This window comes from Lithobates pipiens, unplaced genomic scaffold (assembly GCF_037356315.1).
Source record: "Lithobates pipiens isolate NorthernLeopardFrog02 unplaced genomic scaffold, aLitPip1_a1.2 Scaffold_18, whole genome shotgun sequence".
Lineage (NCBI taxonomy): Eukaryota > Metazoa > Chordata > Amphibia > Anura > Ranidae > Lithobates > Lithobates pipiens.
Genome location: NW_027507758.1, coordinates 634,165,641 through 634,185,726, shown reverse-complemented (window position 1 = coordinate 634,185,726; position 20,086 = coordinate 634,165,641). Strand labels below are relative to the sequence as shown.

Below are 20,086 nucleotides of genomic sequence, written 5' to 3'. Positions count from 1 at the left end.
CTGTATGTCACGGAGCTGCTGTCAGCGCTGTATGTCACGGAGCTGCTGTCAGCGCTGTATGTCACGGAGCTGCTGTCAGCGCTGTATGTCACGGAGCTGCTGTCAGCGCTGTATGTCACGGTGCTGCTGTCAGCGCTGTATGTCACGGAGCTGCTGTCAGCGCTGTATGTCACGGAGCTGCTGTCAGCGCTGTATGTCACGGAGCTGCTGTCAGCGCTGTATGTCACGGAGCTGCTGTCAGCGCTGTATGTCACGGAGCTGCTGTCAGCGCTGTATGTCACGGTGCTGATGTCAGTGCTCTGTATTACGGTGCTGCTGTCAGTGCTCTGTATCTCCTGCACCCTCTTGTTTGCCTACCCTGGTCCCTGACCTTCCCTCTCCTCCATTGCCTTCATTAGCTCCATAGTCCTGAATTGTCAGAACAATTTCCCAAATAAAAAAAAAATGCTTGTAGTTATCGATCCCAAATTCACCTCATACATGTATTATGCTATTGTCCAGGTGGTGGGACTACGTGCTACCCCCTAATAATTACCCCGTGGCCGCAAATTCGACCTAAAGGTTTGCGAAATTCGCCTCCCATTGAAGTCAATGGAGCCCGCGGCGAACGGTCGTTTTCGCGAACGTTTGTGTCCGTTCGCGTTTCGCGTTCGCGAAACGTCCCGTCGGAAGTTCGTCCATCACTAGTGTACATCCAAGTTGGTAAAGTGCTGATATTGGTCCCATGCCCGACATGTTTCACGTCAGATTAACGCTTCTTCAGGGGCTCAAATTATTAGATTCTTAAAAGCAGAAAAAACATAACATTAATAAAAAAGCCACACAGAAACAAATAAAAAAATTTATATATATATAAGCTAGTAATGTCAGTCTGAGTGTTAGCAAGGGCAGAGTTCGAACAAACACCGCAGAGATAGTCACACATGAGCACTGTGGGGACACACAACCATATAGTGCAAACAAGTATATAATGGTCAAATTACCCTTTAGTTGAAGGATCGCTGCCAAATGTTAGATTATAAGGATCTCAGAAAGGATTCAAAGGTATAGCAGCCAGGACTGGGAAAAATAAATATATGTATGAAGGTGTCTATATATGTATTCCACAATAAAGTGTCACAAAAAAGGACACAAAAAATAAATAATTATATATATTTTTGATATATTATAGTATAGTAATAGGTGGGGTAAAAAAAGCTCACCAGAATAATGTTTTTCTTTCCGATAAACATAATAAAATATGATGAAGCGTATTAGAGGGATGATGTGTACCCGACCCTATATAGGCAGCGCTCCACAAGGAACCAATAAAAAGGAGCAAGCAACTATGTCCACATCTCAAAGCCTTAGCCCTTGTACACACGGTCGGAGATTCCGACAACCAAATCCGTCGGAGTAATTCAGACGGATTAATTCCAGAAGAGGTCCGGAAGTGATTTTGCCTACACACGGTCGGACAAAGTTGTCGGAAAATCCGATTGTACATAACGTGATGACGTTATTTCGTTACGACGGGACTACGTTCAGGCTAGTAGCCAATAGCTTTGGTCTAGGAATTTGATCTGAGCATGTGTGGCACTTTGTCCGTCGGAGTAGGCTACACATGATCAGAGTATGTCCGTTCGGAGCATTTTGTGGGAAAATTTTACCGGTAAGTTGGAAAAGTTGGTCCGTCGGACATTCCGACGGAAACAGTCCGATGGAGACCACACACAGTCAGAATATCCGACAAAACGGTCCGATAGGACACATTCCGTCGGAATTTCCGACCGTGTGTACAAGGGCTTATAGGTAAATGTCTAAAGAAAAGGACAAGTATAAATACCCATTAAGGACCAACATGTAAATACAAAGAGTCCAGTCTAGGTCAGTCATTATTGGCCAGTAAAGATTACCTTGAAGTTGATATGGCACAAGGTTCAATCGTTCAGCCGTCCAGAAAAAAAGAGACGGCTGCACAAAAGATCCCCCGTCATAGGGAGATACCGGTACAGGCATCTCCTTAAATGTATGTGTCCCGCCCAGTGACGTCCAAGCGGCAATCAGCCGTGATGACGTCAATTGGGCGGGCCGAGAAACTCCCGCGCGTCACGTCCGTCCCCTCCCACCGCGCCTGCACAGAGATTCCCGCTGTACGCAGGGGATGAGGAATGACGCGCGTGACTGCCAGAGGAGATCTCAGCGGCCAGTAGGTGAATCCGCAGCCGGCCAAACATGAGATCCATATGCGTCGGCATGGCAACAAGCCTGCGATACTGGGCGGCCGCACAGTGCTCGACCATCCAGGTGTATGGCTCGATCAGTCCTCATGGCAGCAACTCAGAGACTAAATACATGCACAGCCCAAACGTATGGGCAGCAAGACAAAAGTGTATAAAACATAAATGTATATAAATTTAATATAGACAGATATAATGTCCACATCAAGTGGACAAAAAAAAATAAAAGTTATAAATAAAGTAATAACAATACAATATGTGACAGCATATTGAATTGTAAAAAGATAAATAAAGGGGGCAAGGAAGAAACATTGCAATTCAAAGGAAAGGTTTATAGGACTGAGACTCATTAATACCTGGGGCATGTGTAGCGTTCAGTCTCTCAATCCATAGAGTTTATTTTCTTAAGATTAATTTGTCCCAGTCACCTCCACGTATATTGGGGGGGACTACGTCTAATGCAATAAATGAAATAACTGAGGTGTCAAATTTGTGATACAGGTCCAAATGTCTGCTTATGGACGTAACCATCTTACCCCCCCGAGGAGAAGTAAACGTGATCTTTGATGCGGCCACGGAATTGTCTAATGGTTTTACCTACGTAAAAAGCAGAACATCTGCATAGCATAAGATAGATTACTCCACGGGTGTCGCAGTCTGCATAAAATTTAGGGACAAATTTTTCTCCATTAGGTAGTGTAAAACATTGGCCTGTTTAGATCAGAGAACAGAACGGACATCTAAATATTACGCAACGAGAACGGTTTTGAGGAGTATGAGTGAAATGACTAGAAGTTAATTGGTCTCGTAAAGATCTACGAAAAGTAATATTAGGTCTAGAATTAATGTACTTAGCAAGAATAGGGCCTTCCCGTAAAAGAGGCCAATATGAAGCTAATACTTCACGCAGGTCAGCATGGTGATTGGAAAATCTAGTTATAAATCTCACAATGGAGGTTTGTTCCCGATTTTTTTTGTCTATATAAGAGAGAGCTGCGAGATTGTCGCAGAGCTCTGTTATAAGCTTTACGTAAAAGGGATTTACTATACCCCCTTAATTTTAAACGTTCTCGTAGTAGATCAGCTTGAATTTTGAATTCAGCAGTGTGTGTACAGTTGCGACGCAGCCTAACATACTGGGCGTATGGAATACTCCGTAATAGAGTGTCCGGGTGTGCGCTTGCTGCATGTAAGAGCGTGCTACCTGCTGTTTCCTTACGGTAAAGGGTGGACGCAATACACCCCTCATCGTCTTTTAAAATAGTGAGATCAAGGTAATTTTTGATGTATGGCTGGTAACCGTGAATTTTAAATTGAACCGATTATTATTAAGTTCAGTAACAAACGATTCAAGCTCTGTATTGGTGCCTGTCCAGATGGTGAACACGTCGTCGATATACCTCAGCCAGCAAATAGCATGGCTGGTGTACATCGACAAGGTGTCATCAGAGAAAATGTTACGTTCCCACCCCCCCAGGTAGAGGTTAGTGTAGGCCGGGTCACACACACAGTGCCCATAGCCACCCCCTGTACCTGAAGGAAGTAGGACTCTCCAAAAATAAAAAAATTATGTGTAAGAATAAAGTTGAGTAAATCCAGAATAAATTCACAGAATTCCCAACAGTGATTGGTTTGTTCAAAAAGAGAGGTACGGGCTATCCCGACGCCCTGTTCATGAGGGATGCTGGAGTATAGTGCCTCCACATCCAAAGTCATTAGGAGGGCGACGCCATTCCCTCGATATGTTTCAGTAAATCCAAAGTGTCTTTAATGTATGACGGCAAGGTGAGTACATGTGGCATCAAGATGTAATCCACCAGTCTTCTCGCGTTTTCTGTAAGTGAACCTATCCCTGATACAATTGGTCTGCCAGGGGGATTGGTAGGATGCTTATGTATTTTGGGAAGGGCGTAAAAAGTTGCCACTTTAGGATGTTTGATGTTTAGAAATTCATACAGATCCTTATCAATCAGACCTTTCTGATATGCCAGGCCGATCATTTGCAAATATTCATTTTTGGATGCTTGAATATACTGTATGATGCTGGAATGGGTTTATACCACTCTCTGTTGCGCAAGATTTTTTTGCACCATGGCAGTATATGAGGCCTTAGTCATTAGCACAATGTTGCCGCCTTTATCGGCGGATTTAATCTCTAGATCTGGATGGTTTTTTAATCGTTGAATCGATTCTATTTGAGAAGGAGTCAGATTACTAGGTTTTGAAGTCAATTGCAACTGTTTGATGACATTAACAGAGCTTTTCAAAAAAGCCCAGATGTTAGGGTTTGACATGAGGTCTGGAAAGCGTTGGGATTTGGATTTAAACATAGGAGTTCTCGGAGATGGTACATTTTGGTACAATTTAACTTGCTCTGTTTATAATTATTGAGGATGCTGGCACCCTTTACCAGTGTTTACCTCGGGGTATCCACTGTTACCACTAAGTGTCTCTGATATCCCTATACAATTTTTCACTTCAGCAGTGTGGGGAGAAGTTCCCCGTACCGGCTGTCACTTTATGAACAGATCGCGGCCGTGCCATTCATTCACAGAGTTCTGTAATTTGCCAATGTCGGCTTGTAGTTTTCAATGAACTCCCACACCACTGCTGAGCTCTCTGGTAGATGAGGGACAAGGAGATTGTCATAAGGGACAAGGAGATTGGGACCCCGATTTAGTACCTCTGACCTTTTTTCAAAAAATTTACACACCCCTGGAACTGTTTCTTACTTAATGAAGATCAGCCATGGAGTATATCTGAGGTGTATATCAGGGTGTGCTTCTTCCCCACATGAGAGCTGTGATGTCCAGCAACATTCATATAGAAGACATTTCCCGCACTCAAGGCACTAATACACCTCAAGGGTTGTGTGGGGTCCCTGATGTACAGAAAGACAGGACTTCAGTGAGGAACAATTCCTTCACTCAAGACAGGAAAGTGGCTTCTCCCTCATGTGAGATCTCTGATGTGTGGAAAGACTGGACTTCTGTGAAAAACATTTCCCACACTCAGGACAGGAATACGGCTTCTCCCCCGTGTGAGATTTCTGATGTGTGTGAAGATTGGACTTCACTGAAAAACATTTCCCACACTCAGGACAGGAATACGGCTTCTGCCCTGTGTGAGATCTTTGATGTGTGTTAAGACTGGACTTCTGTGAAAAACATTTCTCGCACTCAGGACAGGAATATGGCTTCTCCCCCGTATGAGATCTCTGATGTTTGTAAAGACTGGACTTCTCTGAAAAACATTTCCCACACTCAGGACAGGAATATGGCTTCTGCCCTGTGTGAGTTCTCTGATGTGTGTAAAGATTGGACTTGTTGGAAAAACATTTCCCACACTCAGGACAAGAATACGGCTTCTCCCCTGTATGAGATCTCTCATGTAAGTAAAGATCGGACTTCAGTGAAAAACATTTCCCGCACTCAGGACAGGAATACGGCTTCTGCCCCGTGTGAGTTCTCTGATGTGTGTCAAGATTGGACTTGTGGGAAAAACATTTCCCGCACTCAGAACATGAATACAGCTTCCCCTCCGTGTGAGATCTCTGATGTGTGTAAAGATTGGACTTCTGTGAAAAACATTTCCCACACTCAGGACAGGAATATGGCTTCTCCCCTGTGTGAGATCTCTGATGGTTGTAAAGATAGGACTTCCCTGAAAAACATTTCCCACACTCAGAACATGAATACGGCTTCCCCTCCATGTGAGATCTCTGATGTGTGTAAAGACTGGACTTCTGTGAAAAACATTTCCCACACTCAGAACAGGAATACGGCTTTTCCCCCATGTGAGTTTCCTGATGTGTGTAAAGATGGGACTTCTGTGAAAAACATTTCCCGCACTCAGGACAGGAATATGGCTTCGCCCCCGTGTGAGATCTCTGATGCTTGTAAAGATTGGACTTCACTGAAAAATATTTCCTGCACTCAGGACAGGAATACGGTTTCTCACCCGTATGAGATCTCTGATGTATGTTAAGACTGGATTTCTGTGAAAAACATTTCCCACATTCAGGACAGGAATACGGTTTCTCCCCCGTGTGAGATCTCTGATGTAGGGAAAGACTGGACTTCTCTGAAAAACATTTCCCACACTCAGGACAGGAATACGGCTTCTCCCCTGTGTGAGATCTCTGATGTTGGTAAAGATTGGACTTCACTGAAAAACATTTCCCGCACTCAGGACAGGAATACGGCTTCTCCCCTGTGTGAGATCTTTTATGCACATTTAGATCAGATTTAAAACGGAAACACTTCCCACACTCAGTACAGGAAAAGCTCTTCTCTGTTGGAAGGATGGCACCATCCCTCACAGTCTGAGGTTCCTCAGGATAAGAGGAATACGATGGTCCATCTACACTGTGTGGTGCCGGATGGACATTTGAGGTAGTCGGGTTTTCTCCTGGACTATACTGTGTGATGTCCTCATCTTCTACTTTACAGTCTGGAGACAAAGTGAGACAATCCTCTGAGGTTTTCCTCATCTCCCGTCCATCTACTAAAATAGAAATACAAAGATTATTACTAGACATGAGCTGATTGGTTCCCCTAAACCAGGACTCCGCCCACATCAGGCAGCTTTGTCTCTGAGGATCTTACAATTCCCCCCTCAAGGTAACTAGTAAATGGGTCCTCTGATCTCCTACCAGATCATTTCTTTATTCATGGACCTTAGTCAGAGAGCGAGGAAACAACGAGAACTGTCTTTTATAGGAGTGACAGTGTAGGGGATTATAGGACGAGTGTCCCCTCCCCCTCTATCACTCATTGCCATCTTCCCAACACAAGAAGTCCTGCACTTCCTTATTTAGTCCATGATTTAGTCATGAATAACAGCGGGGCTGAGCCCCACCAGAGGTCAGAGAGTGAGGATGGGAGAACAACCAAGATGAAGACTGGACTGATCCTGAAGACCCCCATCATTGGGTTATTGACTCCTCCCTCATTATCACTTTCTGTTTAAGGTTGAGGATGTTATCACATTATAATCAACATGTAAAAGTCTGTGCTCCAATCACATCATCAGATTTTAAATGTCCAGCTGGTAGGAAATGGGTGAAAAAGTAGTAAGGCCTACTTAATGTACAACTTATTATATAGGATACAACAGTTAGGATTTTATAGTATCAGAATGATGTAATGTACAACATAGAATATATAGTGCAGGGGTCAGGAGTATGTAATGTACAATATAAAATTATACAGTGTAAGGGTCAGGACTCATAATATTGGTATTCAGTAATCAGTGGAAGATGAAATGTTTACATGAGACAAGTTGCAGAGGTCCCACACCGCTGCCTTCCATCTCCTGAGACTGCACTCAGTGACTTGGGTCTGAGACTATACAGACATATCCCTCCACCCGGCACAGCCAGCAGACAACAGAGCAAATAATCCTAGGTGAATTGTTCTGTCGGGGCAGAAGCCCATACCCCAGTAACGTCTATGGTGAAAATGAACATTTTGCTGGCAGTTGAACCCCAGAATTTCCATAAATCCAGTCTAGATACATAAATTGTGTCTGCAGCACAGAGAAGGAAGATTATCCGAGAGAAATCCAGTAATACAGGACGGGGAACGCAGCTCAGGAAAGTTACCAGAGATTACAGGCTGATATCACCCAGTCCCCACCCTGCTCTGGACCAATCAGTGAGCAGTATGGGTGGAGGAATGTATTTAGTGTTAATGACCCACCTGTGCTGATCTCTGTAGGAGTGTCCTCCTCTATAAATGTCACCGTTATTCCATCCTCCTCCATAGACTGCTGATCATCCCTCACATACCTCTCTTCTTCTTCTGATTTCACCTCAAATTCTATATCGATTGGATCTCCACTCTAAACCAAGAAAATGAGAGAGAATATTATCTGTAAAATATAAGCTTTGTTATTGTGACATCACATAGAAAATTCACACATTGTCTCCACAAGTCTGTGTTTCATAAGCTCCATTCCACCAACCTTGTAGCAGTGGGGGATGGTGTGATCTTCCTGTGTGGAATCCCGGGAAGGACGGGGACAACTCTCTGGTGGGTTCCTGGTATTAGGTGGCTCTATCTTATCCTTGTGTCCTTCTGAAAACTCCTCCATCACTCCATCCTTCTCATCTAACTCTTTATACTCTTCTTTAACATCAATAGTATCATCCCCGAGGTTTCCACTCTGAAAGTTGTAATAAAATATTCATTGTAACAAACATGCTATCTATAGGGGGCATGTCCAAGCCGCAGACTAAGATGGGAGCTTGGTTCTAGAACTCCCTGCCACACCCCAGGTGTCTATCGTGGCTCACAGCAGTTCACAGCGCACTAGACAGCCACTTACAGCCCCAAACAGGGACAACCAGGCTATGTCCCGCAGAAGAAATCAGAAACAAGGGGCTGAGCTGCCTAACAGATTTTTTTCTATGCAGACGACCAGCAAGGATGCACAAGATGGTCCTTGGGAGAACGGTCTCTCTCCTCTTCCTCCTCACACAGAGCCTTTACCTCCTACAGCCTCAGACGATCTGTCTGACATGGGGGACTCCTTACAGCAGCAAGACAACCCCACAGGTTCTAATAGAGGCATGAGAGCTATAGAATAACTCTCCACAAAAACTTCCCTCAGCTAAGAAGCACCACTGGGCAGACATCCCTGAGTCAGTAGCAGAGCACACAGCATCCCTAGCTGCCTTCCCTGCATCAGATGCCCCTGCCTGAAAACACCATTAAGCCTATGTTATTACCCCTCCAGGCTGGTCTGCATTCTGAGTTACGCTCCTCAGTGTCCCACCTTACTCACAGAACAGATGGCATTGAAGACCACACAGATCACCTAGAATCACAGTTAGGAGTGATCATAAAAGCACATGATGAAATGGTGGATGCTCATGAGGAAAAAAAATGGACATGATCCATAAACTACAATTGAAAGTTGCAGATTTAGAGGATCGCTCCTGCCGCAATAATTTAAAAGATAAGAGAAATCCCTGAAAATGTTAAACCACAAGAGCTCATACTTTACTTGCAGCAGGTTTTTCTAAAGTTCATCCCAGATTTACTAATGGATAGAGCACACAGGATCCCCAAACCAACAGATCTGCCTGATACAGTCCCTAGAGAAGTGCTAACGAGGATCCATATTTATTATATCAAAGAATGCCTGTTTAGAGAGGCCAGATCCTCCCGCGCACTCTCCCCTCCCACTCTCACGCTTCCTCATGTCAACACCACCTCTACCCCATACTTACTTTGCACATGCTACCAAAAAAATGAGGGGTGACATGATTGCTATGAGGGTATAGCCCTGTATCGGGAACTGTCTGCAGAACCTCAAAATTGAGAAAAGAATAAACTATAGGTAAACTATATTGTGGTCTCTCAAAATCGCACTGTGATTTTGAGAGACTACAATATAGTTTACCGCTGGGGCTTCCCCACCAAATTGCTGGTCACATATCAGAGCCAACAAATCACCTTCACATCCCCTAAAGATGGCTACAGGGGCCTAACACCTTCATCATCAACAAGTCGCCCAAGTAACAATGCAATCTCTAAATCCTGAGAGATATGCTGCATAGCAATCGGAAAACCTACCTGATTCTCTCATGACCACAAAGTCTACCTACTCCCCCCTCAGACAAGATGTCTAGTTCCTCATTACCCACTTGGTCTGAGGCCCACAATGTGGACCAAAATATTATAACTTGTTCATCTGTTTGACCTTTTTCTGGTTATCGCACGCCCTGAAACGAAGTGTGCTACGTATACAGCCTACATTCCCTGCAATTGTTTCTATTTTTGTGCTAATTACGACCGTTTGTTTAACCACATCAATACAGTGCACTTTCACCCCCTTCCTTCCCAGGCTGATTTTCAGCTTTCATCGCTCTCGCATTTTCAATGACAATTGCGGGGTCATGCTACCCTGTACTTTTGCTACGCTGTGCTGAGCTTTCTTTTGGTGGTATTTATTCATGACTCAGTTTTTAATTTTTTGCCATATAAGTGAAAAAAGTGGAAATTTGAAAAAAAAAAAAAAAAACAATATTTTCTTTATTCTATTTTAAAAGAAATCCAATGAATTCTAATTTTGTCCTAAATTTAAGCCAAAATGTATTCTGCTAAATGTCTCTGGGGAAAAAAATCCAGTCAAGTGTATAATAATTGGTTTGTGTCATCACGGACAGATGTACGCAAATGATCATGTACAGATGTGCGCAGGTGATCACGGACATATGTGTGCAGATAATCATTGGGACATGTGATTTTACTGGGACATATGTGGGGGACAGGTGTTTTTACTATGTGGGAACATGTGTTTTGGGACATTGCGTTTTACACTGTGTATTACTATGCTGGTGATCAGTAAAAAGCTGTAAAAAAAAAGCTCATACACACTGATCACCAGCCGGCTGCAGCGATCCATTCTCCTCTCCGACAACTAATGTGTGAGGAGAGACGATCGCCTTGCAACCGGCTCTCTGTTTACATCACATGACGTCTGTGATTGGACACAGCTGTCATGTGATCAGGAGGGCCAATCACAGAGCCCCCTTGCCAATCTGAGATGCGCCGTATCCGGGTGTCACGAGTGCATCAGGATGCGGGCGATCCCCCTCCTTCTGAGGGATGTTCCTGAACGTCCACTCAGAAGAGAGCGCCCACAAGGCCATACATATGCAGTGGCCAGGTGGGAAGTGGTTAATCATAACCTACTACTCATGATAATACTAGATACAAACAAACCCAAGGATAAACCTAGGAAAAAAAACAAGCTTAACTTACCACCAGCCCACAGACAACCAAATAGCCTGTCTAACAGTATGCGTTAAAATCAGGGGTTTAGTCTGCACACATTTGCAAATGCGTAAGCCACAGAGCCTCGTCAAGGCACCCCAGTATCTGTAGTACCTAACACTAACTTATAAGTGTCCCCACAGTGGAAGCACATGCATTCTGATGTATAGGTGAGAGCAGGTGGACTGAAGGGGAGCCACCCCTTCTTAAAGGTACAGGAGCACACTGAACGCCCAGCACAATGGCAACAAAGGTGTAAGTGCGATGCCTGACCAAAAAAACATGACAGTGATACAAAAAGACGCCACTCGCTCACACCTATAGATTGCTATCGCAGTAAGAAGCTTGGAAGGCTAAAAACAGATACAAACAAACCCAATGATAAACCGAGGAAAAAACCAAGCTTAACTTACCACCAATGCACGTGCCTCCACTGTGGGGTCACCTATAAGTTAGTGTTAGGTACCACCGAGGCTCTGTGGCTTACGCATGCATTTGCAAGTGTGTGCAGACTAAACTCCCCGCTTTTAACGCATACTGTTAGACAGGTTATTTGGTTGCCTGTGGGCTGATGGTAAGTTAAGCTTGTTTTTTTCCTCGGTTTATCCTTGGTTTTGTTTGTATCTGTTGTTAGCCTTCCAAGCTTCTTACTGCGATAGCCAGCTATAGGTGTGAGCATGTGGCGTCTTTTTGTATCACTGTAATGATAATACTAACCTGAGTCCAGGTACCGTTCTCTACCCTCCCATACACCTTCAACTCGTGGCACTTCTACCTCTTCATTTTGCATCCTTCTAACGATAGTGGTAATACGGATGGACATATTGATTAGTGATACTATCAATGCAAATGGCCTTATTAGCCCCTACAAAAAGTTCTAGAATGTGGCAAGAAGCCATCACTAAAAAAACAGACATACTCTGCAGTCAAGAAAAGCACTTTATGCAAGACAAAGCTCCTTAATGTCAACACCACCTCTACCCCCATACTTAATTTGCACATGCTACCAAAAAAATGAGGGGTTGTCATGATTGCTATAAGTAAATCCCTAGCTTTCCAGCTCTGTCACCTGGAGGTTGATCCCTATGGCAGATACCTAATCCTAGATGCTCTCTTTGGCAATATACCATATGTTATAGCCAACATATATGCTCAAAATTCTTATCAAAAACAATAATGAATAAGCTATTACCCAAAGGATACCACTCTTGACTCCTCTAACCAGCACAAAGATCCACGGCCCTTTCCACACTCACACAACTGGAAGATCGTTATGATCCCTGGCGGTGTTTACACAGGACGGAAAAGGACTATACCTTCTATTCTGCCGCACAAAAACCATACTCCAGAATTGACCTTTTCCTGTTACAGAAAAATACCCTGCAAACCGTATCCCATGCAAATATAGGCTTAATTACATGGTGGACCATGCACCGGTTACGATCAACATATCAATCAACCGGTCCAATAAACCGTCCACCGTCTGGCCATGAACATCTCCCTTTTATCCCAACCTCAGTGTCAGGAAAAGATCAAGCAGGAGGAGTTGGAGATCTACTTTGCATGTAATATGAACTCAGTATCAAATAACGTACTGCTTTGGAACTCCCATAAAGCCTTTATGAGAGGTGTTTTCATTAAGCTTGGGGCCCAAGAGAAACGTGTGCAAAACGAGAAATACAATCACATCCTTGATCAGAAATGCACAAATTAGAAAAGACTAACAAAACCTCCCCTATTGATGCAGATACCACCTGCTTATGTACACTCAGAGAGGAGTTTTGGTCCTTCCTATATGCCTCCTTTGATCACCACATCAAAACGACAAAGTCACATGGAATACCTCTGGCAATAGACCAGGTGCTCTCCTAGCCAGACAAATGAAACGTAAAGCCGCCGCCTCCAAAATCTCATACATGCAAACAGCCCAGGGTCAAAAAGTCAGTAATCCCGTAGACATCGCCTACTGCTTTTCGAGATTTCTATGCATCCCTATACAAACAAAATAACTCAAAAGATACCACTAATCCAAAAACCTCCCACATCTCCCAGTTCCTCAACCCATTGCAACTGCCCTCACTTACGCCCGACCAACTAGCAGATCTTAACGCCCCGTTCTCTGCGCCAGAAATCTTAAAAGCGATCCGCTCTCTACCCTTACATAAAGCCCCAGGAGCTGATGGCTTTTGTAATGAGTACTTTAAAACATATGCAGACACTCTAACACCACACCTCTGTACTTCCTTTAATCACATTATGCAGACAGGCAACATTCCAAAAGAATCCTTAGAGGCCCTCATTGTCACGATTCCCAAACCAGGTAAACCTCACGACAACCCAGCCAATTATAGGCCTATCTCACTCCTAAACACTGATCTTAAAATCTATGCAAAGATCCTAGCCTCCCGTATATCACGTCACATCCCTTTACTAATACATGCAGACCAGGTCAGATTTATTCCAAGCATCTGACAGCACTAGGAGAATCTTAGCCCCTGTACACACGGTCGGAGATTTCGACAACCAAATCCGTCGGATTTTGCCTGTCGGATTTTGTCCGTCGGATCTTGTCCGAAACTGTTGCATACACACGGTCGGACAAAGTTGTCGAAAAGTCCGATCTTTCAGAACGTGATGACGTAATTTCGTTACGATGGGACTACATTCAGGCTAGTAACCAATAGCTTTGATGTAGGAATTTGATCTGAGCATGCGTGGCACTTGGTCCGATCAAAATTCTCTACACATGATCGGAGTATGTCCGATTGGCCCAGTTGGTCGGGAAATATTTCCAACAAGTTGGAAAATTGGGTCCGACGGATATTCCGACGAAATCAGTCTGATGCATACCACACACAGTCGGATTATCTGACAACACGGTCCGATAGGACACATTCCGACGGATTCTCCGACCGTGTGTACAAGGGCTTAGATCTCCATTAGAGTCCATTGGTCCTACCTTAACTAAATTTGGATTTGCAGGCAACATCAACACTGCAGTACTAGCTTTGTATTCACACCCATCAGCAAGGGTTTGGAGGTCCGGTATGACCTCTGACCCTTTCACGATTTCCAATGGAACAAGACAGGGATGCCTCCTCTCCCCGTTAATATTTGCTCTAGTGATGGAACCCCTTGAAGCAGCCATAAGAGCCCACCCGATGATCTCAGGATTACAAATCGCAGACACTACCCCCAAATAAGGACTCTACACTGATGATGTCGTAGTTCTGACCAATCCTCTTCAGTCCCAACCAGCACTTCATGACCTGTTCATACAGTTTGGCCAGATATCCTTCTACAAAATCAACTGCTCCAAATCAAATTTGATAGGAATATGCCTAGATCAAGGTACAAAAACAAGTCTCACTCGTCTATCCCCATTTTCATGGGCCCCAGCCTCAATGCTTACTTACCTAGGGATACATTTAACTGTCCCCTCCTGCAACATCCTCCGTACAAATTATGAAGCATGTCTTAAGAAACTGCAGAATATCGGCACCTCCCTCCGAACCACCCAGACTTCCTGGGCTGGGAAGATAGCACTATCCAAAATGTTCCTCTTGCCTCACCTGCTATATATGTTCCCGAACTCTCCCAGTACAGCTACTCTCTTCTCAACTGGATACGCTACAACGCACCATCAACAACTATATCTGGGATGGCAAATGCCCCAGAGTTAAACACTCCACCATGTGCACTGCAACGGCCAAAGCAGGAATGGGAGCTCCTAACCTCAGGAACTACTACAAAGCAGTTCTCCTAAACCAAACCCAACATTGATGGTTATCTCACCCTCTGTGGGTGCAAATAGAATACCCCACCAAATCTCTGCTAGCGGCCATATGGCTACAACATGGACCAACGCCATCTTTCTTAAGCACAGTAAAGACAACCCTCAAAGTGTGGAGTTCAATTCATCATCAAAATAACGGTCTCTAGGAGAAAGAAATGGGAAATCTCTTCCTCTGGCTGTGCTGGAAATAATATGCTCTGATATGTCCCTAGCCTCCTGGATAACAGCGGGCATTACCACAATTGGAAACATTTAACATGAAGGGAAGCTACACCCCTTCCAATACCTACATGAAGATTACAACATTCCCAATAAGGACTTCTTCAAGTACCTAAGAGTGAGACAATGCTCTGTCCTCTATCACAAAATCGGATCAACCCATCACGACCGACCATATACAAATCTACGACCGCCCTGCATCACTCCTAAAGAGATCCTCTGTTTTCTAAAAAATGCTGGACTCTACACCAACCCCAGAGAAGACTCCATTGATGAAAAAAATGGGAAGATACCCTGGACTTTTCCACAGACCTAACATCTTGGCACCTCACATTGAAAGCCTCTAGATGCATATCGCACTGGGAAACAGCGCAAAAAATTCTCCACCATTGGTATTACACGCCAACAAAATTATCCCGTTCACCTGCTTGTTGGAGAAATTGCTGAGGCACAGGGTCCACTTTACATGTCTGGTGGTCCTGCCCTCTTCTCCTTCCCTTCTGGCAATCTATTCAAACACGCATCACCGGCAATTCTACAAAAATCACACCCCAACTGGCATTGCTAGGCTTGGGAACATGGAATTCTTCTAATCATATCATCCTCACCCACATCCTAATTGCAACTAGACTTTCCATAACAAGGAACTGGAATATCATATCTCCACCTTCTTCTCAACTAGTCTCCCCAACTCCTTAATCAACATCTGCAGATGGAACTTATGTTTCCCAAAGCAAACCCGACCCTGCCTAAATTCCAGAGCGAATGGGCTCCATGGCTCAATTATTTCAATATTAACACTTTGTTGATTACACAGTGCTACTCTCTGTTGAACATGATGATGCCTACCCTATTTGCTGAACACAACCCTCTCTCTCTGCCTAATTGCTTAAGTATAAAGTTGTCCACTACCTCGTCATAACGCCCCCCAACCCCCTCCATGTACCTGGATCTGAAATCTGGACTCCATAACATATTGTCATAAGAATTCTGCTTTGATATACTTGTATTCACTAACGTTTTCTTGATTTTCATATTGTATATTGCATCACCTATGCTTTACAATGGTGAAGGTTTGCAAAACTTTAATAAAAAAGGAAAAAAAAATGCTGTGTATAAATCAGAACTACCAATAATTGTCAATCATCTACCTGATGATGATGAGGGATGGTGTGATCTTCCTGTGTGGAATCCTGGGAATACAGAGGACGGGGACATCTCTCTGGTGGGTTCCTGGTATTAGGTGGCTCCATCATGGTGTCCTGGTACAGATCTTCGTGTTCTTTTAGAGACTCCTCCATCACCCCATCCTCATCATCCTCCTCTTTTATCTCTTCTTTAACTTCAACTTTAGAATCTCTCAGGTTTCCACTCTGAATATAGAATAAAAATGACATAAATGGTAACAATGCAGATAATGTACAGATCCTAATGATACTATCAGTGATTGTTCCTCATCTACCTGATGATGGTGGGGGATGGTGTGACCTTCCTGTGTGGAATCCCGGGAATACAGAGGACGGGGACATCTCTCTGGTGGGTTCCCATTACTGGATCCATCTGTAGGAAACACACACACTGACTGAATACATTGTTTCTATGTGTTTATCAGATGATGGGGGATCTAGGTGGAGCCTCCGTACTGCTCTCTCCTTTACAATAAAGTCTCCTCTTACCCGGTGATGTGAGGGGCGGCTGATTGTCCATCATGACGTCCTTGTAGAGATCCTTGTGTCCTTCTAAATACTCCCACTCCTCCATGGAGAAATAGACAGTGACATCCTGACACCTTATAGGAACCTGACACACACAATGATACAGTCACCATCCAGACAGGAATGTGTGAAAGTAAGCTCTCATGTGATCAGGTGACGTGCGGAGGAACGGAGTGTAAATAGCAGACAATTTTCTCCAGAGCTCCTAATGGTGGGGATGGATTTTGCTGCGTGCTGGTGCCAAGTTTCCACCCCCCAGGATCACTGCAGGTGTGGAGAAAAGCTGTGTAAGAGGATATGGAGGAGAGATGAGGAGGAGATCCAGGAATCAGGATAAAGGTCAGGACAAGCAACAGACGAGCGCATCCAAGAGATGAAGCCGGGGTCACTACACAGAAAATCAATCCAAGGAAACAACAGGAAGGACGAGGAATAGCAAGAAGGAGCTCAGAGACAAATGAGAATATTGCTCAGCCAATGGGAGATGATCTCAGCATGACTTACATAATGAGGGAGATGAGGGGGAGGGGAGGAAGTCACTTATGGTGACCATAGAGACATGGAAATTCAGCGGGTTCAGCAAGGATCAGTCACATTTCCATCCATGTGTGGTCACTGCCGGATAAAAGTCACTCCATCAGCGGCTGCAGCCAATAGCTTCATCACTGATCTGTGTATTCTGAGAGCGGAGGAGCGTCCCCCATTGTCAGAATACAATAGTGCAGCGGGGAGGATTCCCCCATCCCCCTCCAATGTGTGAATGGGGGAATCACTTCCATTTTTTCCTCTCATCCCGCTGGATGAACGATAAAACTGAACCATGTATGGCCAGATTTGGAATGAAGATATATTCATCATCAACTGATCCCCCTGAAGGGGTTAATCTACATATTACCTCCTCTGCTGCCAGATTCAGCAACGTCTCCTCTCTCTACACTTACCAAATGGAATGTCCTTTGTTCTGTTTGTACCTGACATCACTTCCTGTCTGTATTCCATAGAGACTTCCTGTCTGGGTAGAGGTGAGATCACCACCTTGTGGAGCTCAGAGGAACTGCAGCCCAGGAAACATCTCGTAGTCAGTGTTGCGAACCCCCCCCCCCCCCCCCCCCCCCCCCCAGTGAAATCTACTAGAAGAACGCCAAAATTTAAAAACTGCACCAATTTTTTACTGGCAAAAAATCATGGAATTTACTGATGGATCCACATTTTTTACTGTACCTAAAATTAAGTTTTTAGTGCTAATGTCAATATTTGAACTATAAACACATAGGTAGTGCTATTAGCAATGTGTTTAAGTTAAACACATTTCTCAATTTACATGAAGGTCAGGATACTATAACCCAGCCAGCACAGAGTTCTCCCTTACATCAGAGTCTGCAGGATGGTGACCATAGACCACCTTTCGCAGAGTGAATACACTAAGGTAAGGGGGGTTACTAATATAGGGGGAACCGTTATATCAGTGCCCCCTTACATTATTGTATTCACTCCCCCCTTACATCAGTGACCCCCTCAGACTGGCCTGGCGGCGCTGTCACTGACCTCCTCTCAGGTGCACCGTGCAGGGCTCAGTCAGACAGCTCCAGCTTGACGGCTCTGATTTTTTTCTATAGTCTCCTCTCCACAGTCCACACACGTCTTTTTCTTCCCCTAACCCCCCATCCTGGCGGCGCTCCCACTCTTGACTCCTTTCTAGGATCCCGTCAGAGACTGCAGAAATGATAAAAGACAAGAAATGGTCAGAGGCTGCGGACATGATACAGGAGGTGAACAGAGGCTGTGGACATGATACAGAAGGTGGACAGAGGTTGCGGACATGATACAGGAGGTGGACAGAGGTTGTGGACATGATACAGGAGGTGGACAGAGGTTGCGGACATGATACAGGAGGTAGACAGAGGCTGCGGAAATACTACAGGAGGTGGACAGAGGCTGCAGACATGATACAGGAGGTGGACAGAGGCTGCGGACATACTACAGGAGGTGGACAGAGGCTGAAGACATGATACAGGAGGTGGACAGAGGCTTGCGGAACATACTACAGGAGGTGGACAGAGGCTGCAGACATGATACAGGAGGTAGACAGAGGCTTGCGGACATATTACAGGAGGTGGACAGAGGCTGCGGACATACTACAGGAGGTGGACAGAGGCTGCAGACATGATACAGGAGGTGGACAGAGGCTTGCGGCATACTACAGGAGGTGGACAGAGGATGCAGACATACTACAGGAGGTCAGGGCAGGACAGCTGTGGAGAGGTGAAAGGGGCACAGGAGGAGGACACAGCACACTGATGACTGTTACTCATTAAATAACAGCTCCAAAGGGAAAGTGCTTGGGTCCAACGCTCTAAAAATTGTGGCCCCCTGTGCTCCTACTCAACCATTTCCTGACCGGCTGTGGGAATGTGAGGACAGACAAAAAGAGAATAGGAGGCCAAGCAAGACGTCACCAGGGAACATACCGAAGGTCACCACAAAGCAAAACAGTTCAAATATTATGTATCACCAAAACTTAAAAAACTAAATTGGAACTAGATTCTGATTCAAGCAAGCTGGTACAGTTATATTTATTGCATGGCATGATAATGACAGCGGGTATCATGAAATTGTACTTGTTTTCTAAATTTTTCATTAGAATAGTGTTTTTCATTGAATACCTGAAAAGATACAGTACATTCCTCTGAAAAAATTAAGCAACTACAGAAACCCCGTATTATAATACATTAATTGTAAAGTTTAAGAAAGAAGTACTCACATGAAACCTTAATAGAAGCACTATTTTGTATTTCACAGTGACACTAAAGAAAATAAATAAGATTTGGCATGTATAACCTCCCTGGCGGGATGATTATTTTAGATTTTAGGTGCTGAAAGCGGTACCATTATTTTTCAGGGAAATTTGGCGTTTTATATTGTAGGCCTAGGAATAACTCACTTAAATCTGTCCAAACCAGAGTCCAGTAGACATCCCGGGTATGATAAAATTTGAAAAACAAAATCATAAATTAAAATATAATAAATAACTATAAAAAATGTATACCAAATAATAATATAATAATAATAAAAATGATTCAATAATGTAATCAAATCAAAAACACTGAAATTTGCTCAGTTGCAGAATTGTCGCTGTCATTATTTTTCAGTATTTGATGACGGATCTCCCCACAAATCGATATCGCTCAATTCTGCGAGTGATTCTAATTTATTACCGCTGTTTTCTAGCTGGTCTAAAACCACTTTTGATGTAAAGGGACAGTTTTGGTTGCTATGGACAATCTCCAGTTTCCAGGCAGTATTTATAATATAAAACTGCATGGAGGGCACTGGGCAGACCACTAGGGACAA

At 44.1% G+C, this 20,086-nt stretch overlaps 1 protein-coding gene across 1 annotated transcript; it reads right to left on the bottom strand.

The window, feature by feature from the left end:
- Positions 1–692: 692 nt before the first annotated feature.
- On the bottom strand, positions 693–17,672 carry LOC143989554 (uncharacterized). The gene is made up of 6 exons (XM_077489731.1): positions 16,697–17,672; positions 16,483–16,580; positions 16,172–16,393; positions 8,187–8,387; positions 7,922–8,063; positions 693–6,725 (listed from the first exon to the last, which is right to left on the bottom strand). The coding sequence occupies exons 1-6, from the start codon at positions 16,779–16,781 to the stop codon at positions 5,143–5,145; spliced, it is 2,331 nt and encodes a 776-aa protein (XP_077345857.1). The 5' UTR covers positions 16,782–17,672; the 3' UTR covers positions 693–5,142.
- Positions 17,673–20,086: the final 2,414 nt, after the last annotated feature.